Source organism: Pipistrellus hanaki, assembly GCF_964339955.1.
Source record: "Pipistrellus hanaki genome assembly, chromosome: 14".
Classification (NCBI taxonomy): Eukaryota; Metazoa; Chordata; class Mammalia; order Chiroptera; family Vespertilionidae; genus Pipistrellus; species Pipistrellus hanaki.
In genome coordinates this window covers 17304633-17327141 of record NC_140516.1, presented here as the reverse complement: position 1 = coordinate 17327141, position 22509 = coordinate 17304633, and the positions used below count along the sequence as shown (strand labels likewise).

The 22509-nt window shown below is 47.7% G+C and overlaps 1 protein-coding gene across 2 annotated transcripts in view; it reads left to right on the top strand.

Moving 5' to 3' along the window:
• The first annotated feature begins 332 nt into the window (after positions 1-332).
• Positions 333-22509, top strand: part of MACROH2A2 (macroH2A.2 histone) — a 40054-nt gene continuing 17877 nt past the window's right edge. Inside the window, exons 1-2 of one of the 2 annotated variants that reach the window (XM_084903712.1) lie at positions 333-658; positions 21787-22017. In XM_084903712.1, the coding sequence (XP_084759838.1) occupies positions 21846-22017 (172 nt within the window). In that variant the 5' untranslated portion in view covers positions 333-658; positions 21787-21845. The remainder of the gene's footprint in view (positions 659-21786; positions 22018-22509) is intronic. The other variant, XM_084903711.1, reaches the window with a different exon arrangement.

Below are 22509 nucleotides of genomic sequence, written 5' to 3'. Positions count from 1 at the left end.
CTTACTTTCTTAAAAGCCCACAGGCATGGACTCGCATTCTCAGTTCTTGGGGCTGTGGCCGCCCTGTGCGATGGACACATACGTTCTTGCATTTATTAGGATTAAAGGACACCAGGCCATCGCAGGTGGCAATTGTTTGCTTTCATCTTCTCAGGCTTTTCCTCCAGAGCTAGCTGCCCACGATCTCGCCCACACCTCCTTCCACCCAAGGTGGATCCTGCAGACTCTGGATCGCGACCACAGCTCTGGGGAGAGCCTGGCCCGAGCCGGCGGCCCTCGGAGCACCCAGCAGGTCCGAACCTGCGGGTCCATCCAGCGAGGCCGCGCGCCCTGCCCGCTAACGCCCCGCAAGGACAATAGCCCATCCGGCCCCGCGCAAAGCCCTGGCCCCGCCGCGGCGCCTGGGCTGGCGGGGGATGAGGCAGAGCAACTCCTCCTAGAGGTGGTTATGCGGAGCAGGAGCAATCCCTTCTCCCTCCGCCTCCTCCCCCCGCTGCTCTCCGCGGCGGCCCGGAGGACGGCTGCTGCCGCCATTGACACGCACCGGCGGAACCGAGAGAAAGGCGCGGAGCCCGCCCGCACCGGCGCCGCGGGCCGAACCTGCGCGCGGGGAGGGCGCGCCGAGGCCAGCGGGCCCGGAGCAGGGGCGCAGCGCCAGGTGAGCCCGCCGCGGCGGTGGCATCATTGTTCTGGGGGCTCCTCCGGGGTCTGCGAACAAAACCGGCCGCGGGAGCAGGGCAGGGGCCGCGGAGCCCCCCGCCCGCCTCGCCCCGCCGCCCGGCCCCTGCGGGCGCACCCGGGAGAGGCCGCGCTCCCCGCAAACGGGAAAATGTGCGCACCCAGCTGCCCAGCTCGCTTCCTTGGGACCTAAGGGGATGGGGGCGGCGAAGAAGCGGTGAGATGCCCGCGGCCGGTGGGGACGGGGCATCGCGGGCGGGCGGAGGCGGGATGCGGGGCCGGCGGAGGCCCCGGGCGCGGAGGGAGCGCGCGGCTCCGGGGATGCGGAGTTTGGGGCGCGGGAGGAGGCGGGGGGAGGCGCCCCGCCGCCCGGGGACCGGCGCGGGGGCGGGGGGCTGCGCAGGGGCCTCGGGAGCCGCAGGGGCGGGCGCCGGGGGCCTCGGAGCCGGGCTGACAATGGGAAGCGCGCGGGGCGCCGGGCGGCGGGGAGGCACCGGGGCGCGGGGGGCGCGGACGCCGGAGCCGGGAGCCCGGAGCCCGGCGGCCGGCGCGGAGGAGGACTCGGGCCGGGCACTCCCCTCCGGTTCCCTTTCCGGGGCGCCCGGTGCCGGCGCGCGGCGCTTTTTCCCCGGGAAATGGCGGCCCCTGCGCGGCCCTCCGGGGCAGCCCCGGAGCCCGGCTTTGCGCGGGAAAAGATGAAAAAATGATAATAATAATAAGGAAAGGGGGAAAAGTAAAGCGGCTGCGGTGCGATCGCGGGTGGGGGAGGCGGGGGGAGCGGCCTGCCTCCGGCGGGGGTCCCCCAGCCCGCGCTCCGGGAGCGCCCGCTGCCAGCCTCGCCGCTGCTACATCGCGCCCGCGGTGTCTTCTCCGCCTCTCCTCCCGGGGGCGCCCTCCCCTCCTGCCCTCTTTGTTCCGCACAACAATGGCCCAAAGGACACGGAGCCCCCAAAGAGCCCCGCGCCCCTCCTCCAGGAGTTTCCAGGCACTGGTACGGCTGGTCCCTGCCGGGGTTTATGGGAAACAGCTCCCCGAAAGGGCAGGGGAGAGGGGACATGGGCTGAGACCCCAAAGCGCGGGCCCACGTGTGTTTGCAGGGTGCAGCGGCATGACGCCTCGCAGGCCCTACCGGCAAAGGCAGACCTGGTGCTCCCAACAGCCCTGGGGATGTGAGGTCCCCCGCCTCCGTCCAGCCCCCCGAATTCAAAGCAGAACCCCCCCCCCCCCCCAGACCGCAGGAGTCCGAGGGGCAGTCAGTCCACCGTCCCTTTCTGCTTGTGTGTTGGTGTGAGATGCAGTGGTACCTCGCTGGGCCCGCCGCTGGTGGGAGGGAAAGAAACATTCCTAGAGGAAATAGGCCTTCGCTTAGGTTGTTTCTCATCTAGAACCAGTTCCTTTGTGAAACACACACTGAGCCACTCATCATTCTCGACTTGTTTGTATTTCATGGAAAGAGACCTCTTACCGTCCTGGGAAACTCGTGTTTCCAAGTACTGTTCGGAGTGCCGTCATTTGGAATCAAGCTCATGGAGTTTTAGAAATGTTTTAGGCCAAGATTATCGTATTAACAGACAAACATTCACACCTTTAAAAACCTCTCTTTCCTCTCTCTAAACTTCCTTTAAAAATATGTCCAATTCTTCACGTTTTCCTACCCTGTCACAGTTCCCCCTCACCTGGACCCATTTATTGCCATGCTTTAGACGTTATTAATAGTTTCCTCTCTTTTGAAACTCCATGAAAGAATTTATTTCCTGGGATGCAGAATGTTTCAGGATTGTGACCTTAGTCCCTCATCCTCTGTCTTCTGTCTATTTCCCAGGCATTCCGAGGCGCCGTTAGTCTGCTCTTTCCCAGCGGGCGGGACACCCTGCCATCTATTGTCTGAGAAAACCAGGTCTGTTTTCCCTGCCTCCTGCCAGCAAAGCAGGGGGCAACTTTAAATGAAAGACGGCTGTAACTTGTTCAGAGGGAGGTGTGTGCAAAAACTCGACCAACTTTCTTAAGAATGTTTTTCATTCTTAATAGCCTCAACGTTCGAAGCGTCCTTGGCAAATGCTTTTTGAAAAGTGTGTATTGCACAGAGATGAGCAAAGAACTCATGGTTAGAGATCCTTCAACAAGCATTTGTTGAACACCAATTACTAAACACCTCTGAATACGGGAAGATATGCAAATATGAAGTCATCATGGGTCTGCTCTCAGGGTTTTCAACCCCAAGCCCAGGAGATAAAATATATATGCAGGGAAAACAAGATAAAAAGTTATTTATATTGGCAAGCTGGTGGGAAAACTGGTCCTTCATATACTGCTGACAGGTATGTAAATTGGTGTGGTTAGGTTGAAGGGCAGTTTGGCACCATGAAAATTTATACCATGCACATTCTATGACCCAGCATTTCCACTTCTTGGTACGTATCCTAGAGAAGCAGGCACCCACCAGCACAGATTTTGTAATTCCCTGTCATTGCAGAGTTTTGCTAATTCTGAAATTGAAAACATCCAATGGCCAACGATAGGGAATGGCTCAGTAACCTGGTACATCTATCTTCCGGAAAATTAGGCAGCAGTTAAAAAGAATGAAACAAGTCTGTCTATACGGAGACAGAAAGAACACCAAGACATATAGTATTAATGAGAAGAAGAAGAAAAAAACATTGCAGAACCATACATACTGTATAGTGCCATTTTAAAAACAAAATAAAACTATGCATTTCTATAAGTATAGACGCATACATAAATGGATAGGGAGATACCCCCTCAGAGACAAGAATTGGAGGACTTGCCGGAACCGGTTTGGCTCAGTGGATGGAGCGTTGGCCTGCGGACTGGAAGGTCCCAGGTTCTATTCCAGTCAAGGGCATGTGCCTTGGTTGCGGGCACATCCCTGGTGGGGGCCGTGCAGGAGGCAGCTGGTCGATATTTCTCTCATTGATGTTTCTAGCTCTCTATCCCTCTCCCTTCCTCTCTGTAAAAAATCAATAAAATATATTTTTTTTTAAAAAAAAGAAAAAAGAATTGGGGGACTTGTCAAGGAGGCATTTAGTCATTATTCACTAGAAACCTGATGCACAAAGATTCATGTAAGAATGGGTCTTCCTATCCCTGGCTGCCGGCACCGCCTTCACTCTGACCCCAGAGCCACCTCTTTCCACTCTAGCCCTGCCTTCCCATGCTGCCCAGAAGCCCTGAGCTGCTGGGGCAGTGTGGAACACCAAGCATCCCACCCCACCCCTGGCCACTGGGTGCCTGCATATGCAAATTAACCCGGCATCTTTGTTGAGCTTATTTGCATACTCACTCCTGATTGGCTGATGGGTATCATGAAGGTACAATCAATTTGCATCTTTCTCTTATTAGTGTATATATCCACCCATAACCATGATTCAAATATTGAAATTTGCTTTAATTTATAAGTTGGTTGGATAACAAAATATAATACAACTTAAGAGTGACTAATAATGTGCAATAAAAGTCACAAGTAGCCGAAACCGGTTTGGCTCAGTGGTAGAGCGTCGGTCTGCGGACTGAAAGATCCCAGGTTTGATTCCAGGCAAGGGCATGTACCTTGGTTGCGGGCACATCCCCAGTAGGGGGTGTGCAAGAGGCTGCTGGTTGATGTTTCTCTCTCATCGACGTTTCTAGCTCTCTATCTCTTTCCCTTCCTCTCTGAAAAATCAATAAAATATATATATTTTTTAAAAGTCACAAGTAAAACACTTCAACAATTTTGAAAGGGAGAAGAGAATTCTAGGCTGCATGCGAGGGCTTGCACTAGGCTTCATGGAGAGTGCAGTGAGGTAGGGGGACAAGGGACAAGGCAGGACAAAGGAAGTCTGACGCAGACTCGGAGCTCCAGCTTGCTCCTCCTCGTTCTTCTTCAGCTTTACATAAACCCCCTTGCAAGGCTGACTTCTGCCCTTCTCAGGTCCGGAGGGAGGAGTGAACTCAGTAAACAGGTCACAATTTCTTGCACGGCAATGGTTCTATGGATGTCTTAAATTAGATTTAGAAGAAAAGAATGAGCCAGTAGAATTAATGGTATTGGCAGGTGGTGATTTTTAAAAGGAATGGACGGTGTGGCTCAGGGGTTGAGCATGGACCTATGAACCAGGAGGTCATGGTTTGATTCCTGGTCAGGGCACAAGCCCTGGTGAGGCAGTCAGTCAATGTTTCTCTCTCATCATTAAAGTTTCTCTCTTTCTCCCTTTCCCTTCCTCTCTGAAATCAATTTAAAAAAAAAAAATTTTTTTTTTAAGAAATGTAGTAAAAACTTGAGAATGGGGTGTTGGGTTTTTTCCCCCCTCCTGAATGCACACTGGGATACATATTAGAAATTAGGCTGGAGAGAAAGATAAGAGTTGAGAAGATAATTCATTTCCCTAAAAAAAAAAAAAAAAAAAAAAAAAAAAAAAAAAAAAGTCTCAAAGCTGCTTTTAAAACAAATATTTAAGGCTGGCTTCATTTATTCATTCACTCACTTAAGGAATATTTGTTGAATGTTGATTATGCCCATAACACTGTTCTAGGTGTCACGGGGATGTCTCAGAAAATAGGAGAAACAGCCTCAGGCCGAGGCCCTGGTTCTCCATCTGATCTCACACAGACTGTGTGAGTCCTTTCTGACCACTCCCCTCCCAGGCCACACCTTTGATTGTGGCTAAAATTAGGAAGGGAACCCACTGACCACTCAAGTCCCTTTTAATATTAGTAAGGTGACCAAACGCCCCGATTTTTAACAATTTGTCCCTCAGAATTTTAAAAAAGTCCCGATATTTCCTTGATATTAGATTATGGTCTTGTGAAATCCTAGGATTCTAACGTTGCAATGCTTGTGAATTCTCGAGCAGATGGAATTGGGGGAACATAGGATTAGACAAGGAAGGGCCCACCAGTGCCCAGCCTTGGGGAAAAACAAAAATGTTCGCTGACATGGACGTTCTCAGTCGATTATGTGCCTCCCAGAGTTTGTCCAGGGTTAAAACTGCATTATCACCCCATTACGCCACCCCTAAGATCAGTGGTGTAGAAAGATGGTGCTGAGTTTTAAGTCTCGTGTTTCTACACAGTGTCAAGCACTTTAATATTATAGTACAGTTGACCCTTGAACAACGCTGGTTTGAATCCTCTTTTTTGAGAATTCTTTTTCAATAAATACTATAAACGTGTTTTCTCTGTTGACATAAGAAGGCCCACAGCTGTAGAGAATTTTTATAAGAGTTTATTTGAGCCACATAGAGGCATGCCTGGGAGGAAGAGCTCCACAGTCTGGGGAAATGCTCTGGTCTCACGTCCTTCTGATTTTCTTTTCTTTTCTTTTTTTTTCTTCTTTTTTTTTAAAATATATTTTATTGATTCTGTACAGAGAGGAAGGGAGAGAGATAGAGAGCTAGAAACATCGATGGGAGAGAGTCATCGATCAGCTGCCTCCTGCACACCCCCCACTGGGGCTGTGCCCGCAACCAAGACACATGCCCCTGACCGGAATCGAACCCGGGACCCTTCAGTCCCCAGGCCGACGCTCTATCCATTGAGCAAAACCGGTTTCGGCCCTTCTGATTTTCTTAATAACATTTTCTTTTCTCTCGCCTACGTTACTGTAAGTATATAGTATATACTACCGTGTTTCCCCGAAAATAAGACATCCTCCAAAAATAAGACCTAGCGCATGGAAGGATAAGACATCCCCTGAAAGTAAGACCTAGTGCAACTTAGGGAGAAAAAAAATAATATAAGACACTGTCTTATTTTCGGGGAAACAGGTATATATACTACATATAACATACAAGACATGTTCATCGACTGCTTATGTTATCAGTAAGGCTTCCGGTCAACAGTTAAGTTTGGGGGGAGTAAAAGTTATATGTGATTTTCGACTGTGCTGGGAGCTCAGCACCCCTAACCCTGACAGTCAGGGGTCTACTGTAGTGGCTTTTGAAATGGAGGGACAATGTTAGCAATTACTTTCCCTAAAAATGATTCTCTAAACCTTTATTTTTGTGGAAGTAAGTCATCATAGCCAATGTTTATTAAATGCCTGCTGCCTGCCAGGGACTGTCCCAACCACTTTACAGGTATTAACCTATTTAATTCTTGTTAAGTGTATTAAATAAGATGCGTATTAAATAATCCCTAGTCCTGTAGGTGTGTACTGTTATACCCATTTTACCGAGACCGGCTCAGAATGTGCCCCAGGTCACCCTCCACACAGCTGGTAGGCAGTGGAATTAGGACTCCAGCCCAGGCACCCTGACTTCTCAGCCCCGTGTCCCTCTGTCCATGCGGAGAGAACAAGAAGCTGCCAGCATTCCAGTGTCTCTCAAATTCTGCTTAATAGTATGCACACTTTTGTTTTAAAAATTCCTTATTTGCATCTGTTGTATCTGACTCTGCCAGAAGAAAGAGAGCATCAGAGTGAGCCACACAGCGCTGTGCTTTAACCCACCTTGTCACAAAGTATTAAGTGAGATAAATTTGGTGGTTTCTCTGAAGGCTTTAATGTTCATTTATCCATCTCACCATCCATCATACTTTGCCCGATTTATTTGACTGACATCGCCAATTTGGACTTGGAATAGAGTAAGTAATTCAAGTCAGAATTCTCTCGCTGTGACAGAAGTGTGTGTGCAAATATGGGCAGGGCCACCAGGCTCGGTACAGGGACATTTACTTCAATGGAAGATGTCCGGAGAATTAGTACAGCCGCCGAATCCGGTTTGGCTCAGTGGATAGAGCATCGGTCTGCGGACTGAGGGATCCCAGGTTCGATTCCGGTCAAGGGCATGTACCTTGGTTGCGGGCACATCCCCAGTAGGGGGTGTGCAAGAGGCAGCTGGTCGATGTTTCTCTCTCATCGACGTTTCTAGCTCTCTATCTCTCTCCCTTCCTCTCTGTGGAAAATCAATAAAATATACATATATTTTTAAAAAGAATTAGCTACAGCCACCATGTTGGTTAGCCCCAAAATATCCGGGGGTTGTTTCTGGATGAGAGGCCGTCCTGATGGCATAGTTTAGGTGCCTACATTTGGGGCGTTTCCATGACTACGGGACAAAAAATATAACAAAAATAAAACCAAACTTACCCTGGAAAACCAAGGCCCTGTGTTTACTGGCCTACAAATAGTATATACACGGAATTATGTAGCTGGGGTTTTGTGCTGCCTTCATTGCTCAATAAAATTAAGTCTACAAAATGGTGAATTCCAGCAGCTTATAAAATAAGAACATAAACTTTTAGATCATAATTCACTGGGTTCGCCACCAGAGTGCTAAACTTCCAAATCGATCCGTCTTCCAGAAATTCTTTGAACGCAAGTGTTGCCCCCTTGCCATTAGGTGGATTCCCTCAGCTGCCTGTGGTAAACAGTGGAGATCACTGTCTCCGGGAGGAGAAGCAGCAGTCCCTAACAAAATAAAGCCGTTTTCAGGTTTTCCTTTCCCCTCGTTATCGTGGGCTATGAAATAGTGACTTCAAAGGAAAGCTCACCTGGATGGTTGTTCCATCTCTGTGATTGTAGGTTGCAGATGGGGGCTCAGTAGGAGTGACATTTTGAGCATCTTCCCAGAAAAGCATCGTTTTCCAGGTTGGAACGGCCCTCGGAGGTCAGCTGGCGCAGCGGCTCTCAGGTGCAGAGCTCAGCGTCCTCAGAGACCCAAGGCAGGAAATGTGGGGACCAAGCCAGGGAGGCCCCCAGGCACCTCCCAGCTCAGCCAGCTCAGGCCCCTTCCTTCCATCTGCAGGATTAACTAGAGCTCCTGGAAGGTTTTGTTTGAGCCAAAGGGAAGTTCTGGAAAATCAGCTGATTTGCTGGTCAATACAGAGCAGGACCCCTCCCCCCTCCCCCACACCTCCGCTCTGGTCCATGGCACCTTCCATTCCCCCACCATGATGCCCTCTAGACACCTAACCAGCTCCACCCACAGGTGAGATGACGCAGGATGGCTAGTGGTTGCCTGGTGCAGCTGATTCGATGAGCCAGGGCCCAGAGGCTCTCGAGGACTCACACGGCCATGACCAGGAGCTGCACTGCCTGTCACTAGGATCAAACAATACAACTGAAGCCACAGGCCCCCAGCCACGGGTCTCCACGGTGCAACCACTGCCTGAGGACTGACAGTAAGGAAAGCAGGGTAGGGAGGAGAGGCAGGTGGAGGGATGAATAAAGGGGCAGTTGCCTCTACTTAGAGCAGGGGTCTTCAAACTACGGCCCGCGGGCCACATGCGGCCCGCAGAGGAGTCTGATCCGGCCCGCCAGGTTTTTTGGGCAGTGAGCGCAGCCGAGGTGTTACAGTAGGAATTAGTAGTTCATATAGTCCGGCCCTCCAGCTCTCTGAGGGACCATGATCTGGCCCCCACTTTAAAAAGTTTGAGGACCCCTGACTTAGAGCACAGCATGTTGTAGTTTTGAAAACCCAAACTGGTCCCACGCCCCCTTCCCACCCCCCATATACTTAGTTGCCCAGCAATCATGCTTGTCTCTGGACTGCTGCCTGCTCCTGGTACTCCCACCCTCACCCCCAAGGGAGCTCCCAGGTCCCCTCATCCCACCTGAGAAGCTCCTCTTGGCCCAGAGAAGTGAGACAGGCCGCTGTCTAGAACAATAAACCTCACTGTTAATATGAAACTTTGATTTTTAAGAAAATAGGTTGCTCACAGTTCCTATTTGCCAATTCCCAAAAAGCAAAAAGACAAGAGGCCAGGCTGGACCTAGTGAAAGGTTTTGTTTTTATTGTATTTTTTCCATGAATAAATAGATTCAGGAAGGCAAACCAGTTCATTTTCTTCTGGGATGCATTACTGTAACTCAGATTCAAGGAGCACTAAAGTTATTTTTATACAGTCATTTCTCATCCAGCTAGTACCATAAGTAGCCAAATATATTTATACTAATACTAGAGGCCCGGTGCACAAATTCATGCACATTGAAGGGAAATTAATTAGAAGAGATATTTTAGAGGCTGGGGAGGGGCCACAGGAGGTTGACTCCAGGGTGTGTCTGGCTTGTCTCACCCAGTCTCAATCAGCCAGACCCCAGCAGCAAGCTAACCTACCGGTTGGAGCATCTGCCCCCTGGTGGTCAGTGCACATCATAGCGACTGGATCAAACACTTAGCATATTAGGCTTTTATATAGATAGATAGATAGATAGATAGATACCGTGTTTCCCCGAAAATAAGACTTAGTGCATGGAAAGATAATACATCGCCTGAAAATACGACCTAGAGCAACTTTGGGAGAAAAAACTAATATAAGACACTGTCTTATTTCGGGGAAACGGGGTAGATAGATATAGATATAGATATAGATATAGATATAGATATAGATATATAGAAAGATTAGAAAATACTGTAAGGCTAATAAAAAGGAAACTATATATATATATATCAACATCTTGTACTTTTAAGAAACAACAACACACCAACGAAGACAACTCATGTTAAAGTCACTGCAAACACACACACACACACACACACACACACACAAAGCAAAAAATAGATAAAACAAAATTAAAATTAAAAATAAAGTCATGCTGAAGCCGGTTTGGCTCAGTGGTAGTGCGTTGGTCTGTGGACTGAAAGGTCCCGGGTTCGATTCCAATCTAGGGCATGTACATTGGTTGCAGGCACATCCCCAGTGGGGGGTGTGCAAAAGGTAGCTGGTCGATGTTTCTCTCTCATTGACGTTTCTAGCTCTCTATCTCTCTCCCTTCCTCTCTGTAAAAAATCAATAAAATATATATTTAAAAATAAAGTCACTGCATACTGCAGTAGCCACAGATAGCCTGTATCCACCTCATAGCATAGGCTCCCATCCTACGCTGTGCTGCCTCTAGAACGCCTCTCCCTTCTAAAGGCCCTAGGCAGCCACACATGCTCTGCCTCCGTATCAGAAAGAATGTGCCCGGAGTTGAGCTTCCTGCTCGATTATTCCAGGACATGACTTGAAATACTTTTTAAAAAGGGAATGATTTGTAATCTGATGGTATAATTTAAATAAATTGGGTTAATGCTTGGTCCTAACGTTCACGGATGGTTAATTTGGTTAATTTGATCCTCATGTCATTTTGATGAAATTGCATTTGATAGCGCTCTTTACATTATAAATTGTTAATGCGCTTTAACAGATATGACGATAAAATTATTGACTGTTCTCATTCACTTAAAGGTGGCCTTGGAAGAAAGTGGTTTGAAAAGGATTACTTGCGCAATAATGATTTGCCCTTGGAGTTCATAAATGGAAATGTAATAGAGCAAGTGATTTAGCTGGTATTACTGAAAATGGTTTTTACAGCCACAAAATAATACTAACAAACTATCGTGTTAATACAGCACTTAGGGTAACGCACCAAAATAGATTAGAATTCTATTAGTGACGAGGCTAAGAGATTTTTTTCATACCCTTTAAAAATATATTTCTAAAATATAGTGAATATGTTTAGATTGAATTCCCTTATGTCTTACCTAGTTTTATTTCATCTCATTTTATTATCCTCAAGGATAACTTTCAACTGGCAAGAGTAAAGATGCTTCATTGCAGTGTCTACTTCGTTTTTTCATAAATATTTACAATATAAAACATTCTGAAGCACAATATTATACAGATTAGGGAAATGTTATAGGGACTAAAAATGAATAAATTTCAACCATTTTAAAATAGTACACGAATCCATTAGGGGATGACACTATGAATTTCATGTTCGTATACAGTTCGGAAAGCAGTAAAGTTCTTTTTAAATTACATCATTAAAAAGCTATAAGACCTGTTATTTCTAGATTTAAGATAATGTATATATGACAGCCTTTTGATTTGTTTACTTCTGAAGAGAATGATCTCAAAGAGCTTTAAAATGGCAGTCTTATAGATCCAGGTCCTTTGTCACGGTGGGCCATCAGCCCAGCTAAACCACACCTGTGACTCGCTGGCCTGTAATCATGGCTCCCAGGCTTAAGTGACTGTCGGCTCTCTCTTTTTTTTTAAAGCTGATTTGCAGCCAGACCATTGTGCTCAGCTGGTTGAGCATCATCCTGTGCACCGGAAGGTTGCTGGTTGGATTCTGGGTCAGGGCACATGCAGAAGGCAACCAGTCGATGTTTCTCTCTCATCGATGTTTCTATCTCTCTCCCTCTCTCTTTCTGAAATTGATAAAAACATTCTAAAATAGCAATAATAAATAAATAAATCTTATACAATAAAAGCCTAATATGCTAACTGTCCAGTCATCTGGCAGGCCATTCACCAATCAAAGCACAATCCTATCTAATAAAAGCCTAATATGCAAATGAGCAAACAGCAGAACAACCGGTGGCTATGACACACACTGACCACCAGGGGCCAGACCCTCAATGCAGGAGCTGCCCGCAGGCCTCAGGCCAACCAAGGTGGGTGCCAGCAGGGGACCCGCCAGTCACCCCACAGATTGGCCCTGATTGCCAGCCAGGCCTAGGGACCCTACCCATGCGTGAATTTCGAGCATTGGGCCTTTAATAAATAAATAAATGCAGAAGCTTGACTGCAGAAAAATGGTCATTTAAATCAAGATTGCTGGCAACTTCTAACGAACCATCTTGCTGATTGGCTAAGATTTGTCACATTTCTCATCAGTTAAGATAGAAAAAAATTTCAAGAAGTTGTTTAAGAGATTTAAAAAGATAGTTTACTCTTTATCAGCTCTTTATGCTTGAGAAATAATTTATTGAAATTAAAAGAAAATATGGGTCTAAAGAAACCAGACTGTTTTTGTCTTTTCATGCTGTTTCCCACCAACGCAATTCATTCAATCATGGCAAATGCTTAAGAGTTTTGCTTTCTTTTCTCTCCTCCCTTCTGGCATTACAGTATAATTTTAAATATTGTTTACAGTAATACCATACGCCATAATCAGACAAATACAGAGACACTGAATATGATTCTGTTATATTAATGAGTCTGACATAATCTCTTGGTACAAAAATTTTATATTCCTCAATTATCTCAAGACCAATTAGTTTCCAGTGACTCACCTGGTAATGAAAGTGATCTAAATTTCTTAATATGACATTATTACTCAATTATAAAACAGTTGAGTGTTTTCTCTTTGCCAGCATACTCATTTCTAGGCTAATTCCCAGATGATGTTTGTTAGGGTGGTAAATTAAAATGACACTTCCCGTTTCCAGTTCAAAAATGATGGACTGAACACATATGCTTTCCATCTCTAGAACCTGCCCTCAAAAAAAATAATAACAATAATGGTAAAGAAGCACTATGGAAATAAATACTTCAAAAGGGAGCAGGAACCGGTGTTCGTCCTCAGCAGAGGGGAGATGTCAGCGGGTCTGTGGAAGACTGGAAGGGCCCAGGACCCGCGTAGACGCTGTGAAGGGGAAGCCACAAGGAAGCAGGAGAGCAGGAGGGTGCCGCCCGGAGGTTGGGCGGGGTGGGAAACGGGGAGTCACTGAAGATCTGTCTCTGGAGCAGCCAGGTGAATTGGCCTCTCTCCCTCCCCCTCTCCTAGTTGAGTTTCGGACCATCTGGCATGACAGACATTTATCCCCCAAACTAACAATCTGAGGTTTCCCCTCTAGAGACATCGGACAACGATAGAGCGGGTCTAGGCTTTCTAGGAGGGATATGGCCCCACAAAGGACAGCTCCCCATTCTGGCATTCGGGGGCTCTCGGTTCTGTCCTCACAGGGCACTCTGAGGTGACGCCTGCTCGCTGGCATGTCCTGTGAACGCACCCCGGGGTCCCACACAGGAGCCTGCCTACCTAACGGTAGCCGAGGAGAGCTTTTCTATCTGCCTGTGGTAACCTGGCCTTTCATTCTTAAATATGCATGGCCAGAGATCACCAGAGGTTTGAGGAAAGCCAAGATGAAAGAGAAAGATGAGGATAAATAGGACAACTGATTGGATAAAATGATTTTGAGAACAGAAGATAACATAAACATAACTAGTTTCAGAGAGGTTGGAAGATACGGTGCATTCATAAAAGAACAGGATGCTATGAAAGTGGAACAAAGAACAACAGAGTTCTTGGAAACTAACAATATGATTACCAAAATCAGATATTCAAAGGACTGAAAAGGTAGAAGGAAAAGTATGAGATTTCAAGAAACAATCCAGAAGATCCAACATCTGCCATACAGGCATCCCAGGGAGACAAGGAAAGAGAGAGGGAGCCTGGCCAGTGTGGCTCAATGGTTGAGCATCGACCTATGAACCAGGAGACCACAGTTTGATTCCCAGTCAGGATAGGGTTTCCGGCTTAGGTTTCTGGCTCAGTCCCCGGTGTGGGGCATGCAGAAGGCAGCCAATCAATGATTCTCTCACCATTGATGTTTCTATGTCCCTCTTCCTCTCCCTTCCTCTCTGAAATCAATAAAATTATTTTTTTTTAAGATGCAGGAAAATAAATACAAAAACAGAAAGTTTCAGGAGTTACGGAAGAAGTGAATCTTCAAATTAAACAGGCTTATGGCCAAGTGCTGAGCAAGATGAGTGGGGTGGGGCGGACCCACACCTAGACATACCCTGTGCAATGGTAAACGGAAAGAGAAAATCTGAGTGGGTGAAAAGCTGTGGTCCATTTACACATTGTAATACTGTGCAGCTTTGAGACAGCATGGAGGGACCTGGAGAGGATTATGCTAATTATGAAATAAGCCAGTCAGAGAAAGACAAGTATCACAAAGGAATATAATGAACAAAATAAACTGACTAACAAAACAGATCCAGAGACATGAAAATATGGAACAGACTTACGAATCTCAGAGGGAAGTGGGGGTGAGGGGTGGGGAGAGAGTAACCAAAAAACTTATATGCATAACCCATGGACACAGACAGTAGTGCGGGGGGTGGGGGGGGGGGTGGGGCGGGGTATGGCAAATGGGAGGAAAAAGAGGATATCTGTAATACTTTCAACAATAAAGATAAATTTTTAAAAAGAAGACTGGAAGCTTGGGGGAGGGCACCAGACTTCTCTATAATGCAGGATACTTAAAAGAATGGATCAGTGGCTTCGCAGGGTTGAAACAATATGATTTTGATGCTAAAAACTATGTACCCCACCAAACTGCAATGCCAAGGTCCTTCCATAAAGACAGCCCCATTTTGTCGGAAAGCGACATTGACTTCTCTGGGCTGTCTCATGAAGTGGATGCCACGGACCCACGGAGAAAGCCAAGACAGAGGCGGTGCTGGGGCAGCGCTGAGCAGGGAAGGCAGTTCCCCGAGGACCCCACAGGGCAGAACAGCGGTTCCACACGGGGCCAGAGGGCAGGGGGCGCCCGGATGAGTGCCCTGGGAAGACAGTGGTCCCCAAAGAACACTGTGCTGGAGAAGCTGGGTGATTCCCGTAAAGGCACATCGCTCTTTTGTCAATGAGAACAAAAGACGTGCATCTGATCCTCATTATTCATGGGTCCCCTAGTCTCACATCCCACCTACTCACTAACGTGTTTGTAACCCCCAGTCCGTATGCTGCCCGGTGCCTTTGCACTCGGGGACGTGCACGGAGCAGCCACACCGAAGCCGGCCATGGTCACCTTCCCACGGAGGCCAGACAAGGCCGAGCTCCCTGCCGCCCCGTTTCGTCTCTCCCACGGTAAACTCGTGTCCCGTCGTGGCCCACGTGGGTGTCACGTTCTGCACGGTGTGCGCTGTGTTGGTGATCCCGCTGTTTAGGATGGCCCCAGGCGTGGTGCTAATGCTCTGTGTCGGCTCCGGAGCGCTGCAGGCCTGGGATGTGCCTTCTGGAGAGAACACATGTTAGATAAGGTTTGCTCAGGCCGGAGTTCAATGTTAATAAATCAATAATCCTTATTAAATAAGGTGTCTGTGTATAGAAACACACGTGCAACAAGGTTACGCATCGATCTACGGATGAGGACGTGGTGGCCAGAGGCCCATAGCAACCTGACCCTGCTTCCCCCACCGGGGATGTGCCCTCAACCAAGGCACATGCCCTTGACCAGAATCAAACCTGGGACCTTTCAGTCCACAGACCGACGCTCTATCCACTGAGCCAAACCGGCTTTGGCGATAAACATATTTTAATAATAATAATAATGGCTCCATAAATACTTTCATTTGGATCAATGATGTCATAGATTACAAAATGCATACTGATTTCTAGAAATAGTAGAATGTTTTTAAATATATATAAAATCAATAAAACACAGTAGTTTAGGCCGCTGTGAGTTTATTGTCCATGTCTGAGTCAGTGCTACGGTTTAATATTTACCCATGTGATATCTGTAAAGTCAAACTCTTAAACCAATCATAGAAATAATCCTAAAACAATGGAGTTTGACTATGTCTTCTTCCCCAGCACACACAAAGCCAATCCTGTTCTTCCAGCTGCTGTACTCTCGGAGGTGAAAGGGAATGAGCAGCCAGCATTTCCTTCCCTGAATTTTGAGTTTCATTTTCCTGTCCCCCGCTGTTAGCATGTTTCAAACTCTCCCCTTCACTTTGCAAGTAATTACAAAACTTGGTATTCTTGGTCCCTCAGGTATGAACGGATATCAGATCTAGGTTGTATTTTTCTGATCTTATTCCCAATTTCTCCTAAGAAGCCTGGAGGGTGGAGCCACCCGAGCATGGCCACGGGGCCTCAGGGGGCCCACGTTGTGCCTGTAACCACACAAAGACCCCATTTTTCAAACATGAAAACAAACATAATGAACTAGAGTCCTTAAGCTTTGCTGAACTAGAGCAAAACTTGCTGCAGAGCAGAAGGTGAATAAATGTAAACATTGAAATATTGATGTTTGGATGGAAAGGGAAGTCGGATAGAAAGAAATTTCACACTGCAATGGTTCTTTTCTCTTTCGGTGGGTGGCTCTTCAAAGATTCAAATTCACAGGAAGCAGATCAAGTTTTTGTCACGTGACCTCCCAAGAAAGGATAGAGTCCGGGTAAAGAGTGGCTTAGAAAAGAAGGAAGCCAGAGATTATAATTTCTTACAACTCCAGGCAGAGTCCAGCTCAGGCTGGGGGGAGGGGGTGGGATGGTCTTCACAAAGCAGGGTCTTCTCTCAAGGAGTTCCGGGAGGCGAGGAGGCAAACGCTCCCTTCCGTCTGTGGGATCGGTAGGCGGGATGTGTCAGCTCCCTCCAGCCTCCTCCCTGCTTCCCCAGCGATTCCGTTATGTGGTCCCGTTTTCACAATTACGGGGACCTCCCAGCCCTGGGGGCCTAGGAGTTAAGTGCCTGGTTGCTTTAACTCAGCACAATGTCTGAAAAGATGGGCTCCCGGGTACAAAGAACTCTCCAGGTCTATTAAACTACACACAGCAGCCCTGGCTGGTGTGGCTCAGTTGGTTGCGTGTCGTCCCATGCACCAAAAGGTTGCCAGTTTGATTCTGGTCAGAGCATATGCACCGGTTTCAGGCTCGATCCCCAGAAGGGGGCATGCAGGAGGCAGCCACTCAGTGTTTCTCTCTCTTCCTCTTCCCCTCCCTCTCTAAAATTAAAAAATAAAAAATTAATGCATTAAAAGCACATGCAACAGTCAGTGTCACACTTAGACTTCAAATGGAGCTGCATCTTTACTCAGTGTTAAGGCCTTAACATAGAGGAGAGTCTGGGAGCCAAGGAAAGAGTCTAGTTATATTGTACATGCTGTGCCTGGGGTGACCCCTACATGTTCTAAATATCCAGCTGATACGTTTGTCTATTTGATCTAACCCCGGTTTTCCTTACTTGGCTGTTTTATAGTCGTGAATGTTCCTGGCATCCATCCCCTGATGTCACCTGTTCTTTTGTTGCTGGTCCTAATTCCCAGTTGTTAAGGACATGTGTGACTCCTCTTGGCTGCATTGGGAAAGCCTTATCCTGCACGCCTACTCATTCCCTGGCCACTTTCATTTGAGAAAAATGAAGGAGAAGGAGGGAGGGCCTGCCCTTGTGGCCTTTGTCCTCCGTGCATGGTTCCCTGTGGGTAGGAGAGACGTGACAGCCAGCATGCACCTTCCACAGGCATGTCCACCTGGGAGGCACTTTTTAGGTGGTTCCTCGGCAACCAGGCCCACTAATCCTCCCCCTTCCTCCTCTTACCAGCAACTAGACAGGGCACAGAATTGGCTTAGGGAGCCACCAGGACTAACACATTGTTATGAACATGCACAGGCTCTTTACACTCCAGAGCTCATTTCTTTTCTTTCTTTCTTGTTTTTTGTTGGTGGTGGGGTTTTTTTGTTTGTTTGTTTGGTGGGGTTTTTGTTGTTGTTGTGTGTGTTTTTTAAGAGGAAGGGAGAGGGGGAGAGAGAAGCATCAATGATGAAGAGAGAATCATAGATCTGCTGCCTCCTGCACACCCCTTACTGGGGATTGAGCCTGAAACCAGGGCCTGCGCCCAAACCAGGCATCAAACCATGATCTAGTTCACAATTCGATGCTCAACCACCAAGCCACGCCAACTGGTCTAGAACTCATTTTTTAAAGGGACTACACTTCTTTTCCAGAACCGTTTGAAAGCTGAAAAAAATAGGAATGTTTAAGGCCAGAAGGACCTTCAGTAGCTATAAGTCACTGTCCTGTTGTACAGAGGAGGCCCGCACCAGTGACACCCAACGCTCACATAGCTAGTTATGTAGAAGTGGGGCCACACTCTGAGGTTCCTGGGCCCAGTCCTGGCTCTTGCCGCTGTGCCGGGAGCCACCTCCCTCTGGAACTAGCAAGCGTGCCAAGGAGTCTCTCTGAGGGCGAGGACCACTCCCCGGTGCTGTATGTGTCCCCTGGCCCAGGACAGTGATGACCAACAACAGGCACTCAGAACGTTTACTGATGCCTGACCTAAGTTTCCATAACAGAAATTGATGGTTAAAATCCTAATATGCAACTGATTGCTTCCTCCACGAGAGGACATCCTATCTAAGACTAATATGCAGCTGAAACCGGTTTGGCTCAGTGGATAGAGCGTCGGCCTGCAGACTGAAAGGTCCCAGGTTGATTCTTGTCAAGGGCATGAACCTTGGTTGCGGGCACATCCCCAGCAGAAGGCAGCTGGTTGATGTTTCTCTCTCATCGACATTTCTAGCTTTCTATTCCTCTCCCTTCCTCTCTGTTAAAAAAATATCAATAAAAAATATTTTTTTTAAAAAAAAAGATTAATATACAAATCAGCCAAAACCGGTTTGGCTCAATGGATAGAGCGTCGGCTTGGGGACTGAAAGGTCCCGGGTTCGATTCCAGTCAAGGGCATGTACCTTGGTTGCGGGCATATCCCCAGTAGGGGGTGTGCAAGAGGCAGCTGATCGATGACTCTCTCTCATCGATGTTTCTAACTCTCTATCTCTCTCCCTTCCTCTCTGTACAAAATCAATTAAATATATTTAAAAATATATATATATATATATATATATATATACACACACAAATCAATGGAACAGCAGAACCACCTGTCGCTATGACACGCACTGACCATCAGGGGGCAGACGCTCAATGAAGAAGCTGCCTGTTAGTGGTCAGTGTGTTCCTACAGGTGGAGCGCTGCTCAACCAGAAGCCAGGCTCACGGCTGGGGAGCGCAGTGGTGGCGGGAGCCTCTCCTGCCTTCACAGCAACACTAAGGATCTCCCGACTGATGGTTTAGGGGAGCAGGCCTAAGCCATCAGTCGGACATCCCCCAAGGGCTCCCGGACTGCAAGAGGGTGCAGGCCAGGCTGAGGGACCCCCACACACACACAACCAAGTACACAAATCTTGTGCACTGGGCCCCTAGTCTATCTATAAGTCTACTTCTGAGAGTTAGCAGCCTTGAACAGCTGAAACACAGACAATGTAGCTCTAAAAATGGTGATGTTATTTTATTGCTGCGTCTTACTGTAAAAGGGATAATATTCTAAGACTGACTGCTCTTCTTAGAATGAATACCTACCTGCATCTTTTGGTGGCAAAATGACACATCGAGGGGGAATCTAGTAAATACACAGATGCATCTGAAATTAATGTATGTGAGGTAGGTGATAATATGCCTCAAACTCGCATCCTTTAACTTGGCGATAGGAGGGTGTTCGGAATGGGGTTTGTTACTAATTCCATAGTTTCATATAAAACTCCTCAGTCATAACAGAGCAGTCAGATACTTTAGAAAACTGAACACTGTGTTCATTCTTCCATCCCGATTAAATAATTCCTTATCTTTCACACTAGCCATGCATTCATTTAGAGCTTTCTTCCATCATACTGTATGCTTAGCCACTTTCTTAGGCCTTTTCGTTGCCACCTTGGCTGTTGGTAAGCTGGCCTAACCAGAATTTGAAACGTCTGCCTCCACAGGTAGAACCAGTTTCAGCTTCGCTTTGACTTTCTCATCGTCCATCCCCTCACGAAATGGCCACAGAGAATGGTGCTGCCTTTGGGGCAGAGCGCTTTGATTCATTGAAACATTTCCTACAGTTTTCTGGCTTCTTTCCTTTGGTCCTGCTTGCCTGCCCTTTATAATTTGCTCTTATTTATTCTGAATTATACTCTATTGTTTGGTCATGGTACTCCGTTGACCAACAATAACTAACTCAGAGAATTATAAGCTCTGTTACAATTCTCTGAGTTACTTTTAGCCATTTAGAGACTCTTTCAAAAGCATAGAATTGTTTTATCTTCACACAGAAATAACTCCCTCAAATTCACATGTCTCTGGGGGCATGGCATTGAAGTCACCTCTTCCTGCTGATTCTGAAGTTTCTCCCCCAAATTCCAAGGAGCAGAAGCTCCAGTTGCATTCTTGCTTTTAATTTGCAGTGTTTGGTTACTACGCATTAACATATTCGATAAAGTGGCCTCTTCTGGCATGTTTCAGTTTCTAAGAATTATTGGAAATCAGCCCTGAACTGCAGGTCAAGGCTATGAATAAAGTACTATGTATTAAAACAGGCAGAAGCAAATCAGAGAAAAGAGGAATGTGTTAGTTTTGTTATTGCTGCTATAAAATTTTTAAAAAAAAAACACCCTCAAGTTTAGTGGCTTAAAACAAGACAGACTGACTCACAGTCTGGAGGTCAGAAGTCCTTATTCTGGGCTAAAATGGCGCCGGCAGCCTCAGCTGGCTTGTCTTACTGGATAGAGCAGTGGTCGGCAAACTCATTAGTCAACAGAGCGGCAAACCTCTGCTTGCGAGCCACATGTGGCTCACGAGCCGCAGTTTGCCAACCACTGGGATAGAGCATTGGCCTGTGGACTAAAGGGTCCCAGGTTCAATTCCGGTCAAGGGCACATGCCCGGGTTGCCAGCTCAATCCCCAGTAGGGGGCCCGCAGGAGGCAGCTGGTCAATGATTCTTCTCATCACTGATGTTTCTATCTCTCTCTCCCTCTCCCTTCCTCGCTGAAATCAATTTAAAAAAAAAAACAAAAAAAAAACTTTATTTATTTTTTAAATATATATTTTATTGATTTTGTACAGAGAGGAAGGGAGAGAGATAGAGAGTTAGAAACATCAATGAGAGAGAGTCATCGATCAGCTGCCTCTTGCACACCCCCTACTGGGGATATGCCCGCAACCAGGGTACATGCCCTTGACCGGAATCGAACCCGGGTCCCTTCGGTCCCCAAGCCGATGCTCTATCCATTGAACCAAACTGGTTTCGGCAAAAAAAACTTTTTAAAACATTAAAATAAAATGGCATCAGCAGGTCTGATCCATTCCGGAGGCTCTGAGGGGGAATTGGTTTCATTCCTTCCTATCACTCCTCACTCACCTCCTGCCTCCCTCTTGGAAGGACCTTTGCAATTACATTAGAGCTGCCCAGACAATCCAGGATAAGCTCCCAGCTCAGGACCCTGAACTTAGTCACATCTGCAGGGACCCTTCTGCCAGATAAGGCTGCACATCGCAAATGGTTCTGGGTGGTGACGTGGACATCGTTGGAAACCATTGTTCAGTGACTCACCAGTCATGGCCTCTCTCCAGTGACAGTCTTTGGCCTCTCGTATTGAGGTCGGGCTGGCTTGATGGGGTGGGGAGGGGTTTGTGGGTGGGCCTGCCGATGGCCTGCCACACCCCACTCCCTGCCCGCAGCACCCTGGGGTGGCCGCCGGTCCCAGCCCCCTCCCTGGGCCGTCAGGCCCGTCACTGTTCCCAGATGTTCTCCAGCCGCCCTTCCTCACCCTGCTGTCTTTCCTTCCAGCACTGTGCCAGCGCCAGGAAGCCACCGTATCCGCAAGCTGAGAGGGAAACTGAGGCAAGATGTCGGGCCGGAGCGGGAAGAAGAAGATGTCCAAGCTGTCCCGGTCGGCCAGGGCCGGGGTCATCTTCCCTGTGGGGCGGCTGATGCGCTACCTGAAGAAAGGGACCTTCAAGTACCGGATCAGCGTGGGCGCGCCCGTGTACATGGCGGCCGTCATCGAGTACCTGGCAGGTAACGTGCCCCGGCCGGTGCCCCGCCCGGCCCGCACTCCGCGGCCCGCTCACAGGCCGCAGGCTGCCGTCCCAGGCCGCGGTGGGCGGCAGCGGGGCTGCGGCGGGCCTGCTTGCTCATCCGTGCCTGCCGGCTTCGGGGGAGGAACAGGGGCTTCAGACGGACAGGGGAGCAGCACGGGAGGAAGAGAGCCCACAGGGAAGGGGCTTTTCCAGCCCAGCCCTGACAATGGTGTGGTTTGGCTCAGTGGATAGAGCGTCAGCCTGCGGACTCAAGGGTCCCAGGTTTGATTCCCATCAAGGGCATGTACTTTGGCTGTAGTAGGGGGTGTGCAAGAGGCAGCTGATGGATGTTTCTCTCTCATCGATCTTTCTGATGTTTCTCTCTCATCGATGTTTCTGGCTCTTTATCCTTCTCCCTCTCTGAAAAAATAAAATAAAAATATAATTTTATATATATATATATATATAGATATATATATATATCTTTTTT